We start from the raw sequence: 24,768 nt of genomic DNA, 5'->3' as shown, positions 1-24,768 counted from the left end.
AGGTCTCAACACTAACTGCTACATTTGCAGGAGAGCTTGTTCTGTTGAAAGAGAACAGATGCGCCTGGTTGAATCACCAGGTGAAAAAAAAAACAAAAAAAAAAAAACCAACCAACCAATGAAGCCATGACATCCAAGAATTGGTAAGCTGCAATATAATAATAATAATAAAAAAAAAAAAAAAGTTTGCTTTCGGGTTAAACACCACTTTAAACTTTAACTAATGTACAGATAACCTGACATTTCCTTGCAGGACTTACTGGTACAATATATAATTTTATGGAATTCTAATGATCATTAAAGTCATCCTAGCCAGAGGCAGCAATGCAGGTCCATGCCATGATACTGCTAAACAGTACCAGGATACACCAGTTTCTTAAATGCAATAAGATTTGTATTCTTGTATGCAAAGTTTGCCGTTTACAGATCATAACACTTTTAATTAAAACCAAAAAAAAGTTCTAAGTTGGGTCTAATTCATCCATAATACATTCTTCCAACAGCTTTCTAACTTTACCATAACTATATGGTCTTTAGCAAACTATAGATAGACAGAACGGCACTTCTGATGGTAAACTCATGAACCCTGACACTCGCCAATGCAAGAGAGGCCTCAGATGTTAGTCTTTTGGAGTACTGGAGTGGTAGAGTCCAAATTTTTAAGAAATACATTTGTAACACTTTTCAGCCAGGTGAGCATCATCACCTGATTTTGAGGCCCCCAGAAAACGATGTGGTTGCAAAAAACCACTGTTAATGCTTAGAATTGTTTTAAGGGTCCATTAGCACCAGAATGCAGCGCACGTTAGGTCATTTAACACAGGCAGTAGATTTCGGATTTTTTTGTTTAATACATTTTTATTAAAGACAGGAAATACAATACAAATACAAACTGCAAGTAGGCCTTGCAACAGTATAACGTTCAGAGTCCTGTGAATTACACATTGGTGCTTTGAATGGCTCAAAATAGACCATTCTATCACTTCCATTGCAGCCTAACATCGCGTCAGTACCATATCCTGTCAAACATATTAACACATACTATAAGAAAAGATCAGAAAGAGAAGAAAATAGGGTAGGCATGTCTAAAGTCCGGCCCATGGGCCAATCATGGCCCGCGGTTCGGTTTTGAAAGGCTCGCCTGGTTATTTAACCGCTTAAGCTACGGACCATTTTGCTGGCTTAAGACCAGAGCACTTTTTGCGATTCGGCACTGCGACGCTTTAACTGACAATTGCGCGGTCGTGCGACGTGGTTTCCAAAACAAAATTTACTTCCTTTTTTCCCCACAAACAGAGCTTTCTTTTGGCGATATTTGATCACCTTTGTGTTTTTTGCACTATAAACAAAAAAAAAGAGCAACAATTTTGAAAAAAAAATAAAAACATAAAAAACGCATTATTTTTTACTTTTTGCTATAATAAGTATCCTCAAAAATTATATAAAAAAAATATTTTTTCCTCAGTTTAGGCCAATACAGATTCTTCTACATATTTTTGGTAAAAAAATAAAATAAAAATCGCAATAAGTGATTATTGATTGGTTGGCGCAAAAGTTATAGCGTTTACAGAATGGAGGATAGATTTATGGCATTTTTATTATTATTTTTTTTTTACTAGTAATGGCGGCGATCAGCAATTTTTATTGTGACTGCGACATTATGGTGGACACATTGGACATTTTTGGGACCATTGTCATTTATACCTGTTTATAACTGTGTGGCACGTGGCTGTGATTTATAGAACACTGATCTCTGGTCCAATCAGAGCAAAGATCAGTGTCACTTGTTGCTAGGCAGAACAGTAAGATGCTGTTTACATTGGCATCTCCGCGTTCTCCCTCCCCGTGAGACTATTACGGGTATCCCCGTGGCGATCGAGTCCATGGGACCTGCGGTCAGACTCACAGGGGGCACGCAACGCGATGGCACGGGGCAATTTTAAATGGACGTACCTGTACGTCAATTTGCCTGCCCGTGCCATTCTGCCGACGTACATTGTCATGCACAGGTCGGGGAGCGGTTAAACATGCATATCTTTTGTGGCCCCCAACGATCTCCCAGCACCGGGGCCACAAAAGATATACAGGATGGCTGCCTCGGAGGGAGGAGTATTTCCTGTTTACACGGCAGCCTCTGTAATAGGAAGCCCCATCTCCGGCGCTGCCGTTGGACAACTGTTCTGTCCATCAAAGGGAGGCAGGACTTTCTCTTAAAGAGGCCGCTGTGTAAACAGGAGATTCTCCTGTAGGAGGTCTTTGGCGTTCGTCCTGCCCCCTCCAAGGCTGCACTGATGTAATGGTGTTTGTATTCCTGGCAATGGTGAGTGAATTCCTGGCAATGGTGGGTGCATTCCTGGCAATGGTGGGTGCATTCCTGGCAATGGTGGGTGAATTCCTGGTGGGTGAATTCCTGGCAATGGTGGGGGAGCTGCATTCCTGGCAATGGTGGGAGCTGCATTCAGGGCAATTGTGGGTCTGCAGGTGGCACTGACCCTTATTTTGCTTCACAGTTCTTTATTTAAAATGTTAAGGTTTTTTTTCCTGAAACTTCCCTCTTAAAGTGAAGGTGCCTGCTATACTCTAATAAATACGGTATATCCAGATAATACACCCGAGTTCATCTCTTCACCACACACAGCCACAAAGGCAAGATAATTCTTGTTGGGCAGTGTATTAGTGCTCGAACTGACACACTTAGACCCAATTTTAATGGTTCAAAGAATGTTAGGCGCCCATGTTCACTTCATCAAATCTGGCCCTCTTTGAAAAAAGTTTGGACACCCCTGACATAGGCTTTTATAATTAGCATTAGGCCAAATTCAGATTTTCCCTATCAAATGAACAAAATCTTAGAGGCTCACATGCTTTTCCCCCCACACACAAATATGTAACTTTGGATCACCGTCTTTAATGAACAGCTGAATAAGTAAAATGTTTTTGACACAAACAATCTCATAAACGCTCCCTAAAATAAACTTCTGTACCTCTGGAGACATTAAAGTGGTTGTAAACCCTTACAACACACTTTGACCTACAGGAAAGCCTAGATTAAGGCTTACCTGTAGGTCCAAGAAACATCTCCTAAACCTACACAGTTTAGGAGATATTTGCCGAAAGACAGGCACCATATTTGCCGAAACACAGGCAGCAGCGCGCAGGCGCACTGAGCGCGGCACCTGCCAATGCCGATATGCCGCGCCTGGCGGCTCCCGTGTGCATGCGCGGGAGTGACGTCATCGCAGCTTTGCCGAATGACAGCGGCGGAGCAGCGAGACCCACCGAGAAGATGGATGCGCCGGACTACAGGGGACAGCGGTGACTTTGCTGGCTCCTGTGTCAGGTAAGCGACACATAATGGGCTACTATGCGATGCATAGTAGTCCATTATGCTTTACCTTTGCAGGGAATGAAAGAGGAAGTAAACTCATCAGCGTTTACTTCCTCTTTAACATGAATTTGGGGCAAGCCCGGGAAACTTTTGGCTCAGGCGCCACAGGACACCAAAAACAGGACTCACATATCTACTCTAACATCCCCTCAGGGCCCTAAACTTCACAAATCTCAAGACATGGCAAACTGCTTTTGGCACCGTTATGAGAAACTCTACAATATACCCAACAATGACGCATCACCAGATCGCCCGGACATCAGCAGTAGATGACTACCTCCAAAATTCTGGCCTCCCTTAATTGTCTGCCATGGATAGAGAGGAAATAACGGAGACAAACTGAGCTTCTGGCTCGGATGGCTTCCCCTAGCTTTACTATGTAGAACTATGAAACTATACAATCACCGTCCATAAGTCAGAGGCTCTAAATATTAATGTGACCCCTGATGCTCTTCGTCAAATTCAAGCGAATTTTCCCTTTTCTTGGGCCCAGAAGAAAAATTTAATATTTGGGCATATGCCGTAGCCCTTCTCTGTCAGACATATTGAAAGAAAAATTTTCCTCCATTGCCAACATCAACCAAGATAGATCTGAAACATTGTCACCACCAAACGTTAAACTGGTTTGGACACGAAAGCGTTCTGAAAATTAAAAATTTCTACCAAGACTTTTATACCTTTTACAAACCCTCCCAGTAACCATTCCCCATTCTTTCCTCCTCACAAGAAAGGTGGATTTCCTGAACTTTTTATGGGGCCACAAAACCAAAAAGCATCCCATATCGGCTTCTTGATCTGCCCAAGGAGAGAGGGGGAATTGGCGTCCCAGACCCCTTTAAATATTTTTATGCAGTCCATATGTCACGCACATTAGATTGGATCAAACATAAGTCAGGTTGGGCCTGGAAAAAGATATGTCACCACTCTCTCTGTAGACGCTTCTGTGGCAGTCTAAGTCTCTCACGCAAGGTAAAACAGCACCCTACGATAGGTAGCACAGTGGCAGTACTGGCCAAAACGGATTGCCTAGGTTCTATTTATCCTGGGCTTGGAGGATATAAGTTTCAAAGATTTTCTTTTGACCAACCAATTCAGAGTTCAGCATTTTCTGATGGGTGGCAGATGGCAGTCCGTTTCGGAGATCCAGGCCATAATCTTCCCCCCTTTGAATTCATGGAGAACCATGCAAATACACAATTTTAGTGTAATTAGTAAAATTTCTTCGTTCAAAGCAGCTTTGTTCACAGACTTCCCCTATGGGTTATACGCTCTGAATGTCTTACTCTTGGACTTCCAAACCACCTGATGACTTTGTTCCTCCCTTCCTCCAGATATGATAGCGAGATTTAGACATGACCTTGAATCCCACACAGAGGGAACGGGATCTTTACTTTGTTTAATCGGCCAGCCCCGTCCATAAACTTCTGACCCGCTGGTATAGGACCATTGCACTTCTCCATAGGTTCTACCCCACTGTATCTCCAGGAGAGTAAGAAAAATCTCAAGAAATTCTTTAAGTACATAAATAGTAAAAGAGGGAGGACAGATCATATTGGCCCCATAAAGAATGATGAAGGGATTCTGGTTATAGAGAATGGTGAGATGGTGAATAATTCTGTCCTGGGACCAATCCTATTTAATTTATTCATAAATGATCTGGAGGGAGGATGGGATAAACGGCTCAATCTCAGTATTTGCGGACAATACTAAGCCAAGCAGTATAGCTTCTCCGCAGAATGTGGACACCTTGCAAGAACATTTGAATAAATTAATGGGGTGGGCAACTACATGGTAAATGAGGTTTAATGTAGAAAAATATAAATTATTGCATTTGGGTGGCAAAAACATGAATGCAATCTACTCATTAGGGGGAGAACCTCTGGGGTAATCTAGGATGGAAAAAGACCCGGTGGTCCTAGTAGATGACAGGCTCAGCAATGGCACAAAACGTCAAGCTGCTGAAAGCAAAGCCAATAGAATATTGGCATGCATTAAAAAGGGAATTAACTCCACAGATAAAAAGATAATGATCCCACTCTATAAGACTCCGGTCCAGCTGCACCTGGAGTATGCCGTCCAGTTCTGGGCTCCAGTCCTCAGGAAAGATGTGCTGGAAATGGAGCGAGTACCGAGCAGGGCAACAAAGATAATAAAGGGATTGGGGGATCTTAGTTATGAGGAAATATTACAAGCACTGAACTTATTCTCTCTGGAGAAGAGACACTTAGGAGGGGATATAATTTCAATGTACAAATACCGTACTGGTGAATCCACAATAGGGATAAAACTTTCCAGGAAAAAGGCCTTTAAAAAGACTCGCAGCCATTCACTAAAATTAGAGGAAATGCGATTTAAACGGAAACCGTGTAAAGGGTTCTTGATGGTAAGAGTGGTAAGACTGTGAAATTCTCTTCCACAAACAGTGGTTTCAGCAAGGAACATTGATAATTTAGAAAAAAACTATTAGATAGGCACCTAAACGTCCAAAACATACATGGTTATACAATATAATATTGATAGAAAAGCGCACCGGTTAGACTTGATGGACTTGTATTTATTTTTATTTTTTCAACCTTACCAACTATGTGTATGTAACTAGTCATTGAACCTTTTCTCTAGTCTGAGGTCCAGAGCACCCTGGAGCAGGTTTTCATTAAGGATTTCTCTGTACATTGCTGCATTTGTTTCCTTCGATCCAGACTAGTTTCCGAGTTCCTGCTGAAAAACATCCCCACACCATGATGCTTCCACTACCATGCTGCACTGTAGAGTTGGTATTGGACAGGAGATGAGCAGTGCCTAGTTTCCTCTAGACATGACACTTGCCATTCCAGCCAAAGAGTTCAATCTTTGTTTCATCAGAACAGAGCATTTTGTTTCTCATGGTTTGAGAGTCCTTCAGGTGCCTTTTGGCAAACTCCAGGTGGGCTGTCATGCGTAATTTATTGAGGAGTGGCTTCCGTCTGGCCACTCTACTATATAGGACTGATTGGTGGAGTACTGTAGAGATGGTTGGTCCCTCCTCAGAGAAATGCTGTAGCTCTGTCAGAGGGACCATTGGATTCTTGGTCACCTCCCTGACTAAGGACTTTCTCCACCAATCACTCAGTTTGGCTGAGCGGACCGCTCTAAGAAGAGTGCTGGTGATTCCAAATGTCTTCCATTTACGGATGATGGAGGCTACTGTGTGCATTGGGACCTTCAATGCTGCAGAAGTTTTTCTGTACCCTTCCCCAGATCTATGCCTCAATACAATCCTGTCTTGGTGATCTACAGACAATTCCTTGGACTTCATGGCTTAGTTTGTGCTCTGACATGCACTGTTAACTGTGGAACTTTATATAAACAGGCATGTTCCTTGTGAAATCATGTCAAATTAACAGAATTTACCACAGCTGGACTCCAATCAAGTTGCAGAAACATCTCAAGGATGATCAGTGGAAACGGGATAGCAAAGGCTGTGAATACTTGTGATTTTTGTACGTGTGATTTTTGTGTTTTTTATTTTTACTGAATTTGCTAAGATTTCAAACAAACTTCTTTCACATTGTCATTACAGGGTATTGTTTGTAGAATTTTCAGGAAAGTTGTGAATTTAATCAATTTTGGAATATGGAATATGGTTGTAACCTAAAATGTGGAAAACGTGAAGCAATGTAAATACTTTCTGAATGCACTGTATCTCTGGAGATCCGTTCCGAGACACTCCTACTAAATATCGAGACTTAGGTATAAGAGATCCCGCCTGATCCACTTGCTTAATGCAGCCAAGGTGTGCATCCCACAGGCATGGAAACACACTGACCTTCCGTCAGTTGGTCAATGGATAGCTGTGGTAAAGGAGTTTAATGATATTGAACATCTAACAGCAGCCATGAAACTTAGGCTGCTTTCACACTGGGGTGGTATTCAGGCGTTACAGCGCTAAAAATAGCGCCTGTGTAGCGCCTGAAAAAAACCGGCCCCTTTCCCTCCAGTGTGAAAGCCGGAGGGCTTTCACACTGGAGCGATGCGCTGGCAGGACGGTGAAAAAAGTCCTGCTAGCCGCATCTTTGGAGCGGTGAAGGAGCGGTGTATTCACCGCTCCAATACCGCTCCTACCCATTGAAATCAATGGGACACCGCGGTAATACCGCCGGTTTAACCCTTTTTCGGCCGCTAGCGGGGGTTAAAACCACCCCGCTAGCGCCCGCAGACCGCCGCTAAAACGACGGTAAAGCGCTGCTAAAAATAGCGGCGCTTTACCGCCGACGCTGCTCCCGCCCCAGTGTGAAAGCAGCCTTAACGATGAACAATTCCGTAAGACATGGTATTATTGGCACAACTTTCAGTTTTCACGAGACAATGCTTCGTACCTGTCCTCTTGGGTTGTACAGGCTCCGGCCCAGTAATGATTAACTACTCTGTGCCTTTGAGCTTTCTGGGTGAGCACCAGTCCCTGCAACTTCTATCCCCCCCCTTTTTTCCCCCCTTTCCCTCTCTCCCCCCTTTCCTGTTCTCTCACTCATTTTTCCCTGATCCTCATGTTATAATTTAGGTCCTAACCACTTTCAGACCGGACCATTTTGCTGGCTTAAGACCAGACCACTTTAACTGACAATTGCGCGGTCGTGCGACATGGCTCCCAAACAAAATGGACGTCCTTTTTTTCCCACAAATAGAGCTTTCTTTTGATGATATTTGATCACCCCTGTGGTTTTTATTTTTTGCGCTATAAACAAAAATAGAGCAATAATTTTGAAAAAAAACACATCATTTTTAACTTTTTGTTATAATAAATATCCCCCAAAAGTATATAAAAAAAAAAAAAGTTCCCTCAGTTTAGGCCGATACGTATTCTACATATTTTTGGTAAAAAAAAAAAAACGCAATAAGCGATTCTTGATTGGTTTGCGCAAAAGTTATATCGTTTACAAAATAGGGAATAGTTTTATGGCCTTTTTATTATTAATTATTTTTTACTAGTAATGGTGCCGATCAGTAATTTTTATTGTGACTGCGACATTGTGGCTGGCAGTGCGCACGCGATGGCAAGGCAGCATTTAAAAATGGAAGTACCTGTAGTACTTGTACACCAATATGCCTGCCCGTGCCATTCTGCCGGCGTACAACGGCGCGCGCCGGCCGGGAACTGGTTAAATAAAAAAGAAACTACGCTCTTTTGGCTTAAGACTGCATGGGTCAACCCCCCTTATGCACTTGTATTATGTGATCTCGAATTATATGTTTTAGTGGCCTTGTTTTGCACTAATGTTTTCCATGTAATCAGATTTCTAATAGTTTCAAAGACGTACAAGATGACACAGTTCCAAATGTATATTGACGTTTTTCCATTGCTCTTACTGCTATGTACCTTATTACATAGTCAGGTTGAAAAAAGACAAGTCTATCTAGTTTAAACAAAAAATAAAATAAAATCTCGTACAATCCCACATACACACTCCTATACCCACAGTTGATCCAAAGGAAAAGCGAAAAACCCCAAAGCATGATCAAATTTGCTACAGCAGGGGAAAAAAATTCCTTCCTGTTCCCCTGAGAGGCAATCGGATTTTACTTGGATCAACTCTACCTATAAATATGTTAGTACCTAGTTATATTACGTACATTTAGGAAAGAATCTAGGCCTTTTTAAAAGCAATCTATTGAGCCGGCCAGAACCACCTCTGGAGGGAGTCTATTCCACATTTTCCACAGCTCTTACTGTGAAGAAACCTTTCCATATTACTGTTATTAATCTGCTATGTTTGGCACACTGCTTTCTTTTGTACTGTACTATGTGCTTTGCTGAAGGAGTGAAATAAAAACTATAAATGCAAAAAGAAAAAAGAAAATGTTTTCTCCTTTAAATTTGGTTCGCAATATACTTTTGTGAAAAACAAACACTAAAGCCGCGTACACACGGGCGGACTGTCTGGCCAAGTTAGTCCGTCAGACAATCCGACGGACAGTCCGTCATACTTTCGAATGAACGGACTTGACCACACACACCACTTTTTGAGCGGACTAATACGGCGTACTAAGTCCGCCATACTATCCGCCCTACTTTTGAAATGAACGGACTCGCCCACACACGCGGAGGAAAGTCTGCTCATTTCGAGCGCGTCTCCAGGTAGGCGGGGCCCGCGAAGGAGACGTCGCTGACCCCGCTGTCTGGTATGGACTTAAAGGGGAACCCCAACGCCGAAAAAAAATCGGCGTGGGGTCCCCCCCAAGTCCACAACAGACCCTTGTCCGAGCACGCTACCCGGCCGGCCAGGAAAGGGGGGCGAGCGCCCCCCTCCTGAGCGGTACCAGGCTGCGTGCCCTCAACATGGGGGGTGCCTTGGGGAAGGGGGGGCCCCGCGCCCCCCCACCCCAAAGCACCTTGTCCCCATGTTGATGAGGACAAGGGCCTCTTCCCGACAACCCTGGCCGTTGGTTGTCGGGGTCTGCGGGCGGGGGGCTTATCGGAATCCGGGAGCCCCCTTTAATAAGGGGACCCCCGGATACCGGCCCCCCACCCTATGTGAATGAGTATGGGGTACAATGTACCCCTACCCATTCACCTGTAAAATAAAAGTACCAAAAAAAACACAACACACGAGATAAAATACTTTATTGCACAGCTCCGGGGGTCTTCCGTCTTCGGGGGTCTTCTCGCCGGACTCCTCCGCTATCTTCTTGTAGCTCTTTTGCTATCGGAGGAGTCCGGCTTTCTTCCTCGCCGCCGGCCTCTTCTTCCGACTTCAGGGGTCTTGTCCCCCTCTTCGGTTCTTCTGCCGGGCCACCGCGCCTTCTTATAGCTCTTTTACAGGCGGTGGCCCGGTCTTCTGTCGCCGCCGCCGCCGCCTTCCGTTCTTCTTCTTCTTCTTCTCCAGGAGATGTTGCCTCGACGATCTCTCCGGCCGGAATGCCAGGGACGCACTGCGCGGCCACTTATATAGGGACAAGGGGCGGTGTCACATGGCTTTATGTCACATGGGTTGGTGTCACATGGTGACCCCGCCCCCTTACGATGTCATAGTCCCCATGTGACATCAACCCATGTGACCAACCCATGTGACATAAAGCCATGTGACACCACCCCTTGTCCCTATATAAGTGGCCGCGCAGCGCCCTGGCATTCCGGCCGGAGAGATCGTCGAGGCAACATCTCTTGGAGGAGAAGAAGAAGAAGAAGAACGGAAGGCGGCGGCGGCGGCGACAGAAGACCGGGCCACCGCCTGTAAAAGAGCTATAAGAAGGCGCGGTGGCCCGGCAGAAGAACCGAAAAAGGGGGACAAGACCCCCGAAGTCGGGAGAAGAGGCCGGCGGCGAGGAAGAAAGCCGGACTCCTCCGCTAGCAAAAGAGCTACAAGAAGATAGCGGAGGAGTCCGGCGAGAAGACCCCCCAAGACGGAAGACCCCCGGAGCTGTGCAATAAAGTATTTTATCTCGTGTGTTGTGTTTTTTTTGGTACTTTTATTTTACAGGTGAATGGGTAGGGGTACATTGTACCCCATACTCATTCACATAGGGTGGGGGGCCGGTATCCGGGGGCCCCCTTATTAAAGGGGGCTCCCGGATTCCGATAAGCCCCCCGCCCGCAGACCCCGACAACCAACGGCCAGGGTTGTCGGGAAGAGGCCCTTGTCCTCATCAACATGGGGACAAGGTGCTTTGGGGTGGGGGGGCCGCACGGCCCCCCTTCCCCAAGGCACCCCCCATGTTGAGGGCACGCAGCCTGGTACAGCTCAGGAGGGGGGGGGGGGGGCGCTCGCTCGCCCCCCTTTCCTGGCCGGCCGGGTAGTGTGCTCGGACAAGGGTCTGTTGTGGACTTGGGGGGGGGGGCCCACGCCGATTTTTTTCCGCGTTGGGGTTCCCCTTTAAGTCCATACCAGGCGGCGGGGCCAGCGACGTCTCCTTCGCGGGCCCCGCCTACCTGGATACCCGCTCGAAATGAGCGGACTTTTCTCCGGGCGGGAAAAGTCAGCTCATTTCAAAAGTACGGCGGACTGGCATACACACGGGCGGATTGTCCGCCGAAATGCGAGTACGCCGGACAGTATTTCGAACATTCCGAAATACTTAGTCCGCCGTACTGCACGCTGAAAAAGTCCGCTGAAGCCCACACACGAGCGGACTGTCCGCTGAAATGTGTTTCGGCGGACTAAGTAGGCCAGACAGTCCGCCCATGTGTACGCGGCATTAGTGTGTGTTAAAGTTACCACTATATATACACAATTTATCTCAAATATGCACACACGCTCTCTATGAAATGTGTTTTAAATAAAATAATGACCTTCAAATCGTCCAGAAAAGCTGTCTGTTGCTCTACATCGCTTTTTCTTCTTTGTTCTCTTTTTGGCATCAGGAATATCAATGGGAGCACTAGATGGCAAATCTTTGGAGGAACAAACAAAAATGTTATTTATTTTTATTTTTTTAAAAGGTCAAATATAGTGGTCCCTTCAGACTTGACAATGAATGAATGCCTATAAAACACATCTAAAAAGTCCAAATTGTTTCCTAGGATTTTTTTGCCACTGAACTGTATTGACATTTTTCAAGTTATACAGAAACAAAAAAAAGTATAAGTACCCAATAACGTGGTCAGTAACCAACAAGGCACATTAACGCAGTATTAAAATCAGAAATATAATATATTGCAGCAGTTTCTTTTCTTTAGCTTTTTTCCCTCCATTTTCACCTGGCGATTTGGCCAGTAGCACACCTCCTGTATTAGACACGCTTGGAGAGCAACATTGTCAGTCTGGGGAAGGGGAGCGTTAGGTATACTAAGCCCTTATACACACGGTCGGAATATCCGTCGGACCCAATTTTCCAACATGTTGGAAATATTTCCCGACCAACTGGTTCGATCGGACATACTCCGATCATGTGTAGAGAATTTTGATCGGACCAAGTGCCACGCATGCTCAGATCAAATTCCTACATCAAAGCTATTGGTTACTAGCGTGAACGTAGTCCCATCGTAATGAAATCACGTTCTGAATGATCGGATTTTTCGACAACTTAGTCCGACCGCGTGTATGCAACAGTTTCGGACAACATCCGATGGATTTGGTTGTCGAAATCTCTGACCGTGTGTACAGGGGCTAAACAGATTTTAATACACCAAAAAATTAAAGCTGCAGTTGCACAACAAGTTACAGCAACATATTTTCTTTGGGATAAAGGTTTCCTGTGAACCTCTGCCAGTGTTAAATGGTTTGTCTCATCCATGTAAACTGATCTATTCTGCTGGAAAACTTGTGCTTTGCTTTTGAAAAACATACTTGCTGGCTGGATCACCAGATGAAAATAGAAGAAAGAAAGCCTACAAAATAAAATTATTGCAGTCAATACATCTATGAATTGGTAAGCTACAATATAATAGAGGTTTGCTTTTGGGATTAATACTGTTTTAAGGCCAGTATACAGCGACCCCCCATAAGTTTATGACCACTGACAAGTGAAAATGATTGATTATCTTGTTACAATGGCATCTGAACATTGGCAGTATAGATTAGGCAACAGGTAGACTTGATATCCCTGAAGTTGATGTGTTTAAAGCGAAAAAAAATGGGCCTTGCACTCTGCAGTCTATTGGACTGTGTAGCCGCAGATAAGTCAGGGTGGCCATGTTGACCCATTTCCACAGCCAAAAGCACCTACAATGGGTACGTGAGCATCAGGATTGGACCACGGAGCAATGAAAAAAAAGCAGCCTGGTTTGATGAATCATATTTTCTTTGACATTATGTGCATTGCATACCCAGGGAAGCAATGGCACCAGTATGCACTATAGGAAGAAGGCAAACTGGGCAGAGGCAGTGCACTGCTGGGAAATCTTGGGTCCCGCCATTTATTTGGATGTCACTTGACACGTACCACCTACCTAAAGACTATTGCTGACAATGTACACCCTTTCATGGAGACTATATGTCCTGATCGCAGTGACCTTTTTCAGCAGGATATTGTGCCCTACCACACTGCAAAAATGGTTCAAGAAGGGTTTGAGGAACACAACAAGTTTGAGGCGTTGACTTCTAAATTCTCCAGATCTCTGGCTACAAAAGGGGGACCTACTCAATATTAGGTGGGTGGTCATAAAGTTATCACTGATTGATGTATATATAAATATGGGTCTTCAGAATTTCACTTATGAAGGTGTTGGTTCACATGTAAGGAATCTTTGTGGTCATGGAAGTGTAAGTGGAATCATCAGCAATACAATGTCAGTAAAGAGCTGTATAAAGAAACACAGAACAAGGGGAAAAGTACAGAAATACTTGGTGACCAATAAGGTAAATGGAGATCAGTTTCCTAACTGTTAGTATACGGGGAGCTTGTGTACAGTACAATAAAGAGACTGGACTATTAGCTTAGTTGGTTAGAGATAAACAGTTTGTGTAATATAAATAAAAAATGTATATAGAAATTGTGATTTTTAAAGATTATGTCCCCTGGTCTTCACCAAGATGGCATCCAGCTATCAATATTAGTGGGTGGTCATGAATGTTCTTTGATGTGCATAATGATGCTGGCTTCCTGACAGACTGTGCCCAAGCATGTGTGGTTTAATCTGGGATCTTCTTGCATCAATGCTATGTATGCAATATCCCGACCTACCTACAGGAAAAAAAATATTGCTCTTTGCCTAAGCAACACTGTTAAAATCAGAGTGCGAAAGTTGATTTTACTCCCGCACACCTGAGAAGCTGCTATCAATATGGTGGCAAAATCTTGTGGATGTCTGGTAGTTGCCATTCTCTACAGCTACTTCTGCAAAACGTATGGGCTTTCCCTACCATATTTCAATGTCAGAAACATAGCTGAAAAATGTTGTGCATGAGTGGTAGTAGTGCCTGTACAGGTTGGCGTGAATCAGTGGCCTCTCACCGCCACACTGGGGCTTGCACATGCATAGACAATCCCAAACCAGTGATACATAAACTGTCCAAGTGTATAATAAAAGTCTATTTAGTGGCGTTTTCACTTTAAATACTCACCAGATATTAAAGCGTTTGTTACCCCAACACTTCATATTCCTGATATCTGTCTGCTGTACCATGTACCTATATGAAAGTGTCTTGTTCTCTTTAAATTCTTTATTTTTTTATGAAATCTATGGCAGGGCTCGACAAATCCCAGTCGCCAGGTCGCCATTGCGACTAGAAATGGTGACCTGGCGCCTGGGTTTTTATCACTGACAGGTACCTCTGTTGCTCTGTGTCTGGTGCCTCCAGACACAGAGCATTGTCTGGTAGTCGGGATGGAGCAGGAAGAGAGCAGCTCAGCAGCTGCTGACATCCTCCTCCTTCTCCACACACTGTTGGCAGAGCAGCGCTACAGTGTGTGAAACTGTGTGTGGAGAGGAGCTGTCAAAATTGAGGCTGAATGTCGGGGTGGGCGGGACCCTGCTTTCCAACACCAGCCAATGGGATGGGATCTGGGCGGGCCGATACGTGTATGTGACCCCTCCCCTTTCTTAAGCAGCCCAATCATTGGCTGGATAGCTGCCGGATCCCGCCCACCGCGGGTCCCGCCCACCTCTGACATCACGCTGAATGTCAGCTCCTCTCTCTCTCCATACAGTTTCACACAGTGCAGCACTGCAGGGAGCATTCAGTTTCACAGTTACACTATCGGCTGTGAAGCCTGCCAGTGCTACTTGCCAGTGCCATCCAGTGCCACCTGCCAATACCAGTTAGTGCCACCTGCCAATGACAGTGCCACCTGCCAGTGCAATACAGTGCCACCTGCCAATGCCAGTTAGTGCCACCTGCCAACGCCATCTGCCAGTGCCAGTTAGTGCCACCTACCAATGCCATCTGCCAGTGCCAGTTAGTGCCACCTACCAATGCCATCTGCCAGTGCCAGTTAGTGCCACTTGCCAATCAGTGCAAGTTAGTGCCAGTGCCACCTGCCAGTGCCAATCAGTGCAATCCAGTGGCACTTGCCAATCAGTGCAATCCAGTGCCACCTGCCAGTGCAATCCAGTGCCACCTGCCAATGCCATTTGCCAGCGCCACCTGCCAGTGCCAAGCAGTGCTACCTGCCAGTGCCAAGCAGTGCCATCCAGTGCCACCTGCCAATGCCAGTTAGTGCCACCTGCCAAATGCCATCTGTCAGTGCCATCCAGTGCCACCTGCTAGTGCCATCCAGTGCCACCTGCCAGTGCCAGTTATTGCCACCTGCCAGTGCCATCCATTGCAACCTGCCAATGCCAGTTAGTGCCACATGCCAATGCCATCTGTCAGTGCCAATCAGTGCCACCTGCCAGTGCATGCCACCTGCTAGTTAGTGCCACATGCCAATGCCATCTGCCAGCGCCACCTGCCAGTTAGTGCCACCAGCCAGTGCCAGTTAGTGCCAATTGCCAGTGCCAATCAGTGCCACCCGTCAGTGCAATCCAGTGCCACCTGCCAGTGCCATCTGCCAATCTGTGCCACCCATTGCCACCTGCCAGTGCAATACAGTGCCACCTGCCAATGCCAGTTAGTGCCATCTGCCAGTGCCACCTGCCAGTGCCAAGCAGTGCCATCCAGTGCCACCTGCCAGTGTAATCCAGTGCCACCTGCCAATGCCAGTTAGTGCCACATGCTAATGCCATCTGCCAGTGCCACCTACCAGTGCCAAGCAGTGCTACCTGCCAGTGCAAATCCAGTGTCACCTGCCACTCACTGCCACTTGTCAGTTAGTGCCACCTGCCAGTGTCAATCAGTGCCACCTGCCAGTGCCAGTTAGTGCCATCTGCCAGTGCAATCCAGTGCCACTTGCCAATCTGTGCCACCCAGTGCCACCTGCCAGTGCAATCCAGTGCCACCTGCCAATGCCAGTTAGTGCCACCTGTCAATGCCATCTGCCAGTTAGTGCCAATCTGTGCCACCTGCCAGTGCCACCTGCCAATGCCAGTTAGTGCCACCTGCCAGTGGCAAGCAGTGCAACCTTCCAGTGCAATCCAGTGCCACCTGACAGTTAGTGCCGCCTACAAATGCCAGTTAATGCCACCTGCCAATGCTGCCCATCAGTGCCACCTGCCAGTGCTGCCCATCAGTGCCACCTGCCAGTTCCCATTAGTGGCACCTCAGTGCTGCCTACTGGTGCCCATCAATGCCACTTGCCAGTGCCCATCAGTTCCAACCTCAATGCCGCCCCCATCAGTGCCCATTAGTGCAGCCTATCAAAGCACATCAGTGAAGGAGAAAAAAAAATGTATTTGCAAAATCTTATAACAAAACAAAAGTTGATTTTTTTTTTTTTTTTAAATATGGTCTTTTTCTCTTGGCATCAGGCATGAGCAATTATTACTGTCCGATGCCCCAGACATGCAGTTCTGGGCGCTGGGCAGAGGATTTAAATAACTGGCTCCTAATTTTTTCAGCTGGCTCCTAGATTCTAAGCAAATTTGTCAAGCCCTGATCTATGGTGTTCCTGACAGTCCCTCTGCTTTCTTATTAAAAACCGGCCACACTGGGTAGGAGATCACACTATGGTCTAGCTATGCTGGGAATTTAGCCTGCTCTCCTCCAATGATCAGGCTTTGGAGTTCGGTAAGGTGCACTATATTTGCGTGGGTGCCTGCATGAGTTTTATGGATGGTCATCCCTTGGAAAACCTAATTTGCACCAAGAAATTTAATGTTAGCACATACATATATGGAATATTAGCATTGTTTGACGGTAATACACTATTGTAGCGAATTTATCTTCTTGTTAAATTATCAGTCAGCGGGAATGTTGATGGAAGTTATTTGGTGGAAAACATATAACATGTGGAAGACTTCGTGTTTAACGGATGAGAGTTGGGGACATAAGGAGGAAGCGGTAGCAAGAAAGAGCACTAGGTTTGAGGCACATAATGTTATTTCAAACATGAACATATTAAAATTTGGTTTGGTTTGGTTTTGTGAAATTTAATATACTACGCTATATATGTATGTTTGTTTATTTATGGCTCTTTTACTGAACACAATGATGGTTTGAGGAAGAGATAAACTGGAGAGAAGAAACGCATCAAAGTATCCAATAACGCTTCATTTGACTCCTATGTGTGAATTTGGTAAACATTTTAAGTGGAAACACCACTACATGGACTTTGATTATATACTTGGCAAGTTTTTGTAGCCCTGGTTTGGGATTTTATATTTTATTTTTGCCCAGGGGGGCACTCTGACACCAGATGCTGGGCAGTATATATTCATTCATATTTCCTGTGCGCTGATATTACAATATGGTCCATGTATAGTTGTTGTGGAGTGGAAGCTTGAGGGTGGCCTTGCAGAATTGTCAGCACTTCTAATGACCATCCTCTCTCTCACTCTGATACTGTTGTAAGAGGAGGAGAAGGACCACCAGAGGAAAATTGCTTGCAGGCAGAAATTTGATAAGTGTACCCCACCACTAGCCCAACCACTCTGCTGCCCAACCCCCTCTTCTCCCCCCCCCCCTCAGCCAACTCCACCTCCAACTTTAAAAATCCTACCCCATCACCAATCTGACACATACCCCTACTATTTCTATTCTTCCATGGCTTCTTACTGCTCTGTCCCATGTTCCCTCTGCTCTGCTGCCCGCCCCCCCCCCCATCATTTGACCCTGCACCCCCTTTCACCATTCTGCCACACTCCACCTTCAATCTTGGCACTTTACCTCCAGCCATCACCACTCCCCACCCCACAGCTACCCAGCCCTGCTCTCACCACTTTGCTCTTACCCCAATCAAGTCACCCACTACTTTCCCCCTACCCCCTCCCCCTTTTTTCAACTTAACTATGTACCACACCATTTTAAACTCCCCCTCTTAACTGTGCCTGCACCTAGTCCCCCTCACCAGGTGTCACTACTCCACTTATCACCACCTAAGTCCATCTTCTCTCTTCACCACAGATGCCAACATTCTAGCCCCCCCCCCCCCCCCATAACAAACCTTGCCTATTCTGGAACAGGCACACTTTAGCTAGTGATAATTTATAACAGGTACATTCTTTCCATTGCATAGAATACATTTTACCAGGACGTGAAGAGCATTCAAAATTAAAAACAGGCTCCAAGTTTCTGGACTGTCCTTCATATTCTTCTGTCTCAAACGGATTTTGATTCTAAAACAAGGAAAAACATATTTTTCTAAGTGAACCACTACCATGCCGGAGCAATACATATAGTTGAGAATTCACAAATGGAGCATATACTTCTATTTATGAATATGTAGCTTTCATATTCAATATAACACATTTTGTCCCTGACAAACATTTTGGATCCATACATAGGAACAGGTCTTAGAACTGATATTAGTGGAATTGACAGGTTTATTTCAAAGTTAAGAATCTTTAGTAGTGTATGTATTTATTTTTCTCCGTTTTTACACAGCAATAAGAGGGGTATGTCGACCGCGACATTATTGTTAGTAACACATCGCAGGATGTACCCTTGTGGCCAATAGAGGCCACAATCAAGAAGAGAGTTGAAAAGCTTAACACAAATAAATAACCAGGACCAGATGGCTTACACCTATAGCTAGACCATTATGTCCAAAGACATGATGGTAGGTTAGTTGTCTTCTGTCCAAAATTGGCCCTAATATTCAAATGTAAGTTGGGGACCGTGGATTGTGGGCTCCTTGAGGGTAGGTTGGTAATCTCAAAAAAATGGGGTATGCGGCGCTACCTAATATTAGAGAGGAGGACCACCGTTGTTTCCAACAAACCAAGTGTCACCTCAATTTAATAGATTGTTAGTATGCGTAAACCTTTCTGTGTCAGTTATGAGTGTTCTAATTATCACATCCCAAAAATATAAATTCAATAAATTGTGAAAAAGGCCTATAAATGCCCATATGAAGTGCTTTTGTGCAAAAATAAGTGCAAAATATGATACTTAATGCGACTGACGTTTAAAATCGAACAAATACTATTATGTGTTGAATTTTTCAACGCTAATAAACTACAAACAATCAAATAATCAAATTAAAGTGCATATGAAAAAACACACAGTATGGCTATAGAATCTATAACCATATACTCCAAACCTCCTATATATAATAGTGCAAAATCACAAAAAGGAGCATCCCATATGGATGTATATGCGTGGGATATATATCAAAAAACTTTTTTATATCATAAACAAAGAAATATATCAATAATTATGTGCATAAAAAATAAAAAATAGAAAATAAAACAAAGTTAGAGAAAAAAAAGCAAGAAGTCTTTAGTGTCCACAAGTAAAAAATGAAAAATTTGAAAAAAAAAAAAAAAAAAAAATCCTCAGTTGTGCAAATACAGCAGAAAAAAGGTGACTCTATGCTTGAAATATATTCTTCAGGTGACTGCGTGCTCCCCCACAAGGTTCCCCACTCACCAGAAAGATACACCCCTACAGGGGTACTGTGCCTTTAGATCAGCCTTTATGCGATTCCAATTCTCAAGCCCATATGCGATATAGTTCTTCGGAGAGATACACGCCTGCAGGGTCACTATGCCTTTAAATCAGCCTTCATGCGGTTCCAGCTCTCAAGCCCATATGTGATATCCAAAAAGAATCCAGTTTATTCCTGTTCCCATGTGTTCATCTAGAGTGCATATTTTGCACTTATTTTTGCACAAAAGCACTTCATATGGGCATTTATAGGCCTTTTTCACAATTTATTGAATTTATATTTTTGGGATGTGATAATTAGAACACTCATAACTGACACAGAAAGGTTTATGCATACTAACAAATCTATTAAATTGAGGTGACACTTGGTTTGTTGGAAACAACAGTGGTCCTCCTCTCTAATATTAGGTAGCGCCGGATACCCCATTTTTTGAGATTACTAACCACTTGCCTGGGGGGCTGCAACCTATATATACACATTTATATATATATATATATATATATATATATATATATATATATATATATATATATATATATATATATATATATATATATATACACACACACACACACACACATATATATATCTTTTTATTTAGTTTTTTCTATTTCCTGTACTACATAAGCGCGGCTTTGTCCAATATTAATAACATCCTTGAGGGTAGGGGCCGATGCGAGTGTGCAATTTGTGTGAAGCGCTGTGTAAATTGACGATGCTATATGGGTACCTTACATAAATAATAATATAATAGATGAGCATCTTAATGAGATACAATGTACAGGGATAGGGACAATTGTAGACACTCACTTAGGTTGAACTGGATGGACTGGTGTCTTTATTCAACCTAACTATGTAATTATTCCTAATCTTTGTGGACAGCATACTGACAGAAATTGTACCAGATGATGGAGAAAAGCCAATGTGGTACCAATAATCAAAAAAGGGTAGAGACATATTCCTGGAAACTACAGGACAGCTAGACGAACATCAATCTCAACATCAATATCAACATCAGTAGGTAAATTATTGGAAGGGATAATAAGGGACTATATCCAATAATTTGCTGATGAAAACAGTATCATTAGTAGCAATCAGCATGGGTTTATGAAGACTCGTTCCTGCCAGACCAATCTCTTAACATTCTATGAGGAATTGAGCTGCCATCTAGATAGAGGAAGGCCTGTGGATATGGTGTATCTGGATTTTGCAAAAGCATTCAATATAGTTCCCCATAAAAGCTTTATCTACAAATTGAGGTCTGTCAGCACGGACCATAGGGTTTGTTCTTGGATAGAAAACTGGTTACAGGGGGGTGCTCAAAGGATGGTGACAAATAACATCTACTCTTTATTCACAAATTACATAGATGATGAGATAAATAGCCCAATCTCAGTTTTTTCTGACGACACAAAAATAAGCAGGGTAATAACTTCATATCAGGATATAGAAACCCCCGGGGGAATCAAGGATGGAGAAAGATCTTGGGGTCCTAGTAGAAGAGAGACTGAGCAATAGCATGCAATGTCAAGCTGCAGCTAGCAAAGTCAGCAGAATATTAGCATGCATAAAAAAGGGAATTTACTCCTGAAATAAAACTATAATCCTAAGCCCTTGTACACACGGTCGGAGAATCCGTCGGAATGTGTCCTATCGGACCGTGTTGTCGGATAATCCGACTGTGTGTTGTATGCATCGGACTGATTCCGTCGGATCCAATTTTCCAACTTGATGGAAATATTTCCCGACCAACTGATTTGATCGGACATACTCCGATCATGTGTAAAGAATTTTGATCGGACCAAGTCCCACGCATACTCAGATCAAATTCCTACATCAAAGCTATTGGCTACTAGCCTGAATGTAGTCCCATCGTAACGAAATTACGTCATCACGTTCTGAAAGATCGGATTTTTCGACAACTTTGTCAGACCGTGTGTATGCAACAGTTTCGGACAAGATCCGTCGGACAAAATCCGACCGACAAAATCCGACGGATTTGGTTGTCGAAATCTCCGACCGTGTGTACAGTGGTGATGTTGTGCATATGAAGTGAAGGGGAAAAGATGTAAACAGCATAGGTTCAAATAAAGTGCAATAAAGTGACTGAAGATTCAAAAGTAAATTAGAAGTGAATACAATGCATGGCACATACTGTGCAAAATAACCATGGATGAAATGTATGAAAAAAAATGTGTGCAAATTCCGCAAATAAATAGTACACCCTGGTCATAGTCAAACCAGCACTGCAGTAACACGTGTCCCACAAATGCAGTTCAAGCTGGTGAGGTGGCAAGCATAAGTAGTGTCCCGCTGCCACCAAGAAGAAGACAAACACAGGCCTGTTGAGCCCATGGTGCCCTTCCTGCTCCATTCATCAATCCTAATTGGGAACCCACCACTTCTGCAGCACCCATATTTCCCACATTCACAGGCCAACCCGGCATTCAGGTGGAAACAGTTGATTTTACGTCACTCGATTTTTATTTTTTTCACGAAGATCTCTATAGATCTATTGTGGTTCTAAGACATTTGTATGCTGGTCAATACATCGCTGCTATTCCCCAGTCCTCCCTTGCCAGAGATTGGAAACCAATTAAGGATAAGATCTTTCTGGGCCTATCCCTCCTCATGGGCATAACTAAAAAGAGTGAGTTGCGGTCATATTGGTTCACCGACCCAATTCACCATATGCCCATGTTCTCTGCCTCCATGACCATGGCACGATACGAGCAGATCTTGCGGTTCATGCATTTCAACAACAATGAACTCTGTCGTCCTCGTGGAGACCCTGGATACGATTGGCTCTACAAAATTCGGCCCCTCGTAAACCACTTTAACCAATGTTTTGCAGACTTGTTTACTCCCCATCAAGTTGTCTGCATTTATAAGTATAGGATTACGTTTTCTGGCCGCTCGTCTTTCAAAAAGTATCTTCCCAGCAAGCGTGCCAGATACGGGGTTAAGATGTATAAGCTCTGCGACAGGGCCACAGGCTATACATGTAGTTTTATGGTTTACGAGGGAAAAGATAGCCACGTAGAGCAGCCAAACTGGCCAGATTACATAGGGAGCGCTGGCAAGATTGTGTGGGACTTGGTGTCACTCTTATTTGGAAAAGGGTACCACTTGTACGTGGACAATTATTTAGTGACTTGTTAAATCATCAGATTGGAGCATGTGTACGACCTAATCGCCGGGGCTTTCCCCAGACACAACGGTCCAAATTCCTACGGCGACTGGTGTTGTGGAGAAACCCCAGTGTCCACGAATATAACCTTAATATGGGAGGGGTGGACCTCAATGACCAGTTGTTGGCGCCGTACCTAGTTGCCCGTAAGGCCAGGCGCTGGTACAAAAAACTCTGTTCATTTTTTCAATTGGCTTTGCTGAACGCTCATGTGCTATACAGATCTTCAGGAAGGACTGGATCCTTCCTTAAATTCCAGGAAGAGATCGTCAGAGCCCTACTGTTTCCAGACGGTACTCCATCTCACCTTCCCAATCCAAATGCAGTAAGCCAGCTGCACGAGAGGCATTTTCCGTATGTCCTCCCAAGTACCCCTACCAAACAAGCCCCCCAAAGAAGTGTCTGCAGCAAGCACGGATATAGGCATGACACGCGCTAAAATTGTCCCTCCTGTCCTGGCAATCCTGGTCTTTGCATTGTTGAATGTTTTGAACGCTACCATACACTAGCTTTTAATAATGTATGTAGTTTGTCATCACTGCACGTTTGTGCGCAATTTTAAAGCATGTTTGGTATCCATGTACTTGGCCTTATTTCATCAAGCATTTGGGCAATATAGTGTGTTTTAGTGCATTAAAATAATAAAAAAATAAAAAATATATTTTTTTTTTTTAAAAAGTGTTCCCCCCCCCCCTCAAAAATGCATATGAAAAATCACAGTGCAAATAAAATTAAAAAAAAATGTGAAACACCCACCATTTTAATCTGTAGGGCATTTGCTTTAAAAAAAGAAATAAATATTTATTTATTTTTCCATGTAAAACAAAAAAAAGTGTCAGAAAGGGCTTTGTCTTCAAGTGGTTAGCAGAGTGGGTGATGTGTGACATAAGCTTCTAAATGTTGTACATAAAATGCCAGGACCGTTCAACCCCCCCCCCCCAAATGACCCCATTTTGGAAAGTAGACACCCAAAGCTATTTGCTGAGAGGCATGTCGAGTCCATGAAATATTTTATATTGTGACACAAGTGGTGGGAAAGAGACAGATTTTTTATTTTTTTGCACAAAATTGTCACTAAATGATATATTGCTCAAACATGCCATGGGCATATGTGAAATTACACCCCAAAATACATTCTGTTCCTTCTCCTGAGTATGGGGATACCACGTGTGAGACTTTTTGGAAGCCTAACAGTGTACGGAACCCCGAAAACCATGCACCGCAGCCTTCATGCTTTCTAAGGGTATAAATTTCACTCCTCGCTGCCTATCACAGTTTCGGAGGCCATGGAATGCTCAGATAGCACAAACAACCTCCCCAAATGACTTCATTTTGGAAAGAAGACACCCCAAGCTATTTGTTGAGAGGTATGGTGAATATTTTGCAGACCTCGCTTTTTGTCACAGAGTTTTGAAAAGTGAAAAAAGCATTTTTCTTACCTTTTTTCATTTTCAAAAACAAATGAGAGCTGTGAAATACTCACCATGCCTCTCAGCAAATAGTTGGGGTGTCTACTTTCCAAAATGGGGTCATGGGGGGGGGGGGTTGTGCCATTTTGGCATTTTATGGCCTTCAAAACTGTGATAGGTAGTGAGGAGTGAAATCAAACATTTACGCCCTTAGAAATCCTTAAGGCGGTGCTTGCTTTTCGGGGCCACGTCCCACACATGTGGTATCCCCATATTCAGGAGAAACAGCTAAATGTATTTTGGGGTCCAATTCCACATATAACCATGGCATGTGTGAGCAATATATCATTTAGTGACAACTTTTTGTCATTATTCAATCACTTGGGACAAAAAAAATAAAACATTTAATATTCAATGGGCTCAACATACCTGTCAGCAAT

General features: G+C 44.0%; 1 protein-coding gene across 1 annotated transcript in view; it reads right to left on the bottom strand.

Moving 5' to 3' along the window:
- LOC143974429 (MAP kinase-interacting serine/threonine-protein kinase 2-like) overlaps nt 1-24,768 on the bottom strand; it is a 182,846-nt gene that overhangs the window by 104,005 nt on the left and 54,073 nt on the right. The window contains 2 exon segments of the mRNA XM_077475806.1: nt 11,652-11,753; nt 18,368-18,455. Of these exon segments, the coding sequence (XP_077331932.1) occupies nt 11,652-11,753; nt 18,368-18,455 (190 nt within the window).

Source organism: Lithobates pipiens, unplaced genomic scaffold, assembly GCF_037356315.1.
Source record: "Lithobates pipiens isolate NorthernLeopardFrog02 unplaced genomic scaffold, aLitPip1_a1.2 Scaffold_13, whole genome shotgun sequence".
Lineage (NCBI taxonomy): Eukaryota > Metazoa > Chordata > Amphibia > Anura > Ranidae > Lithobates > Lithobates pipiens.
This window is presented reverse-complemented; position numbering and strand designations above follow the sequence as displayed.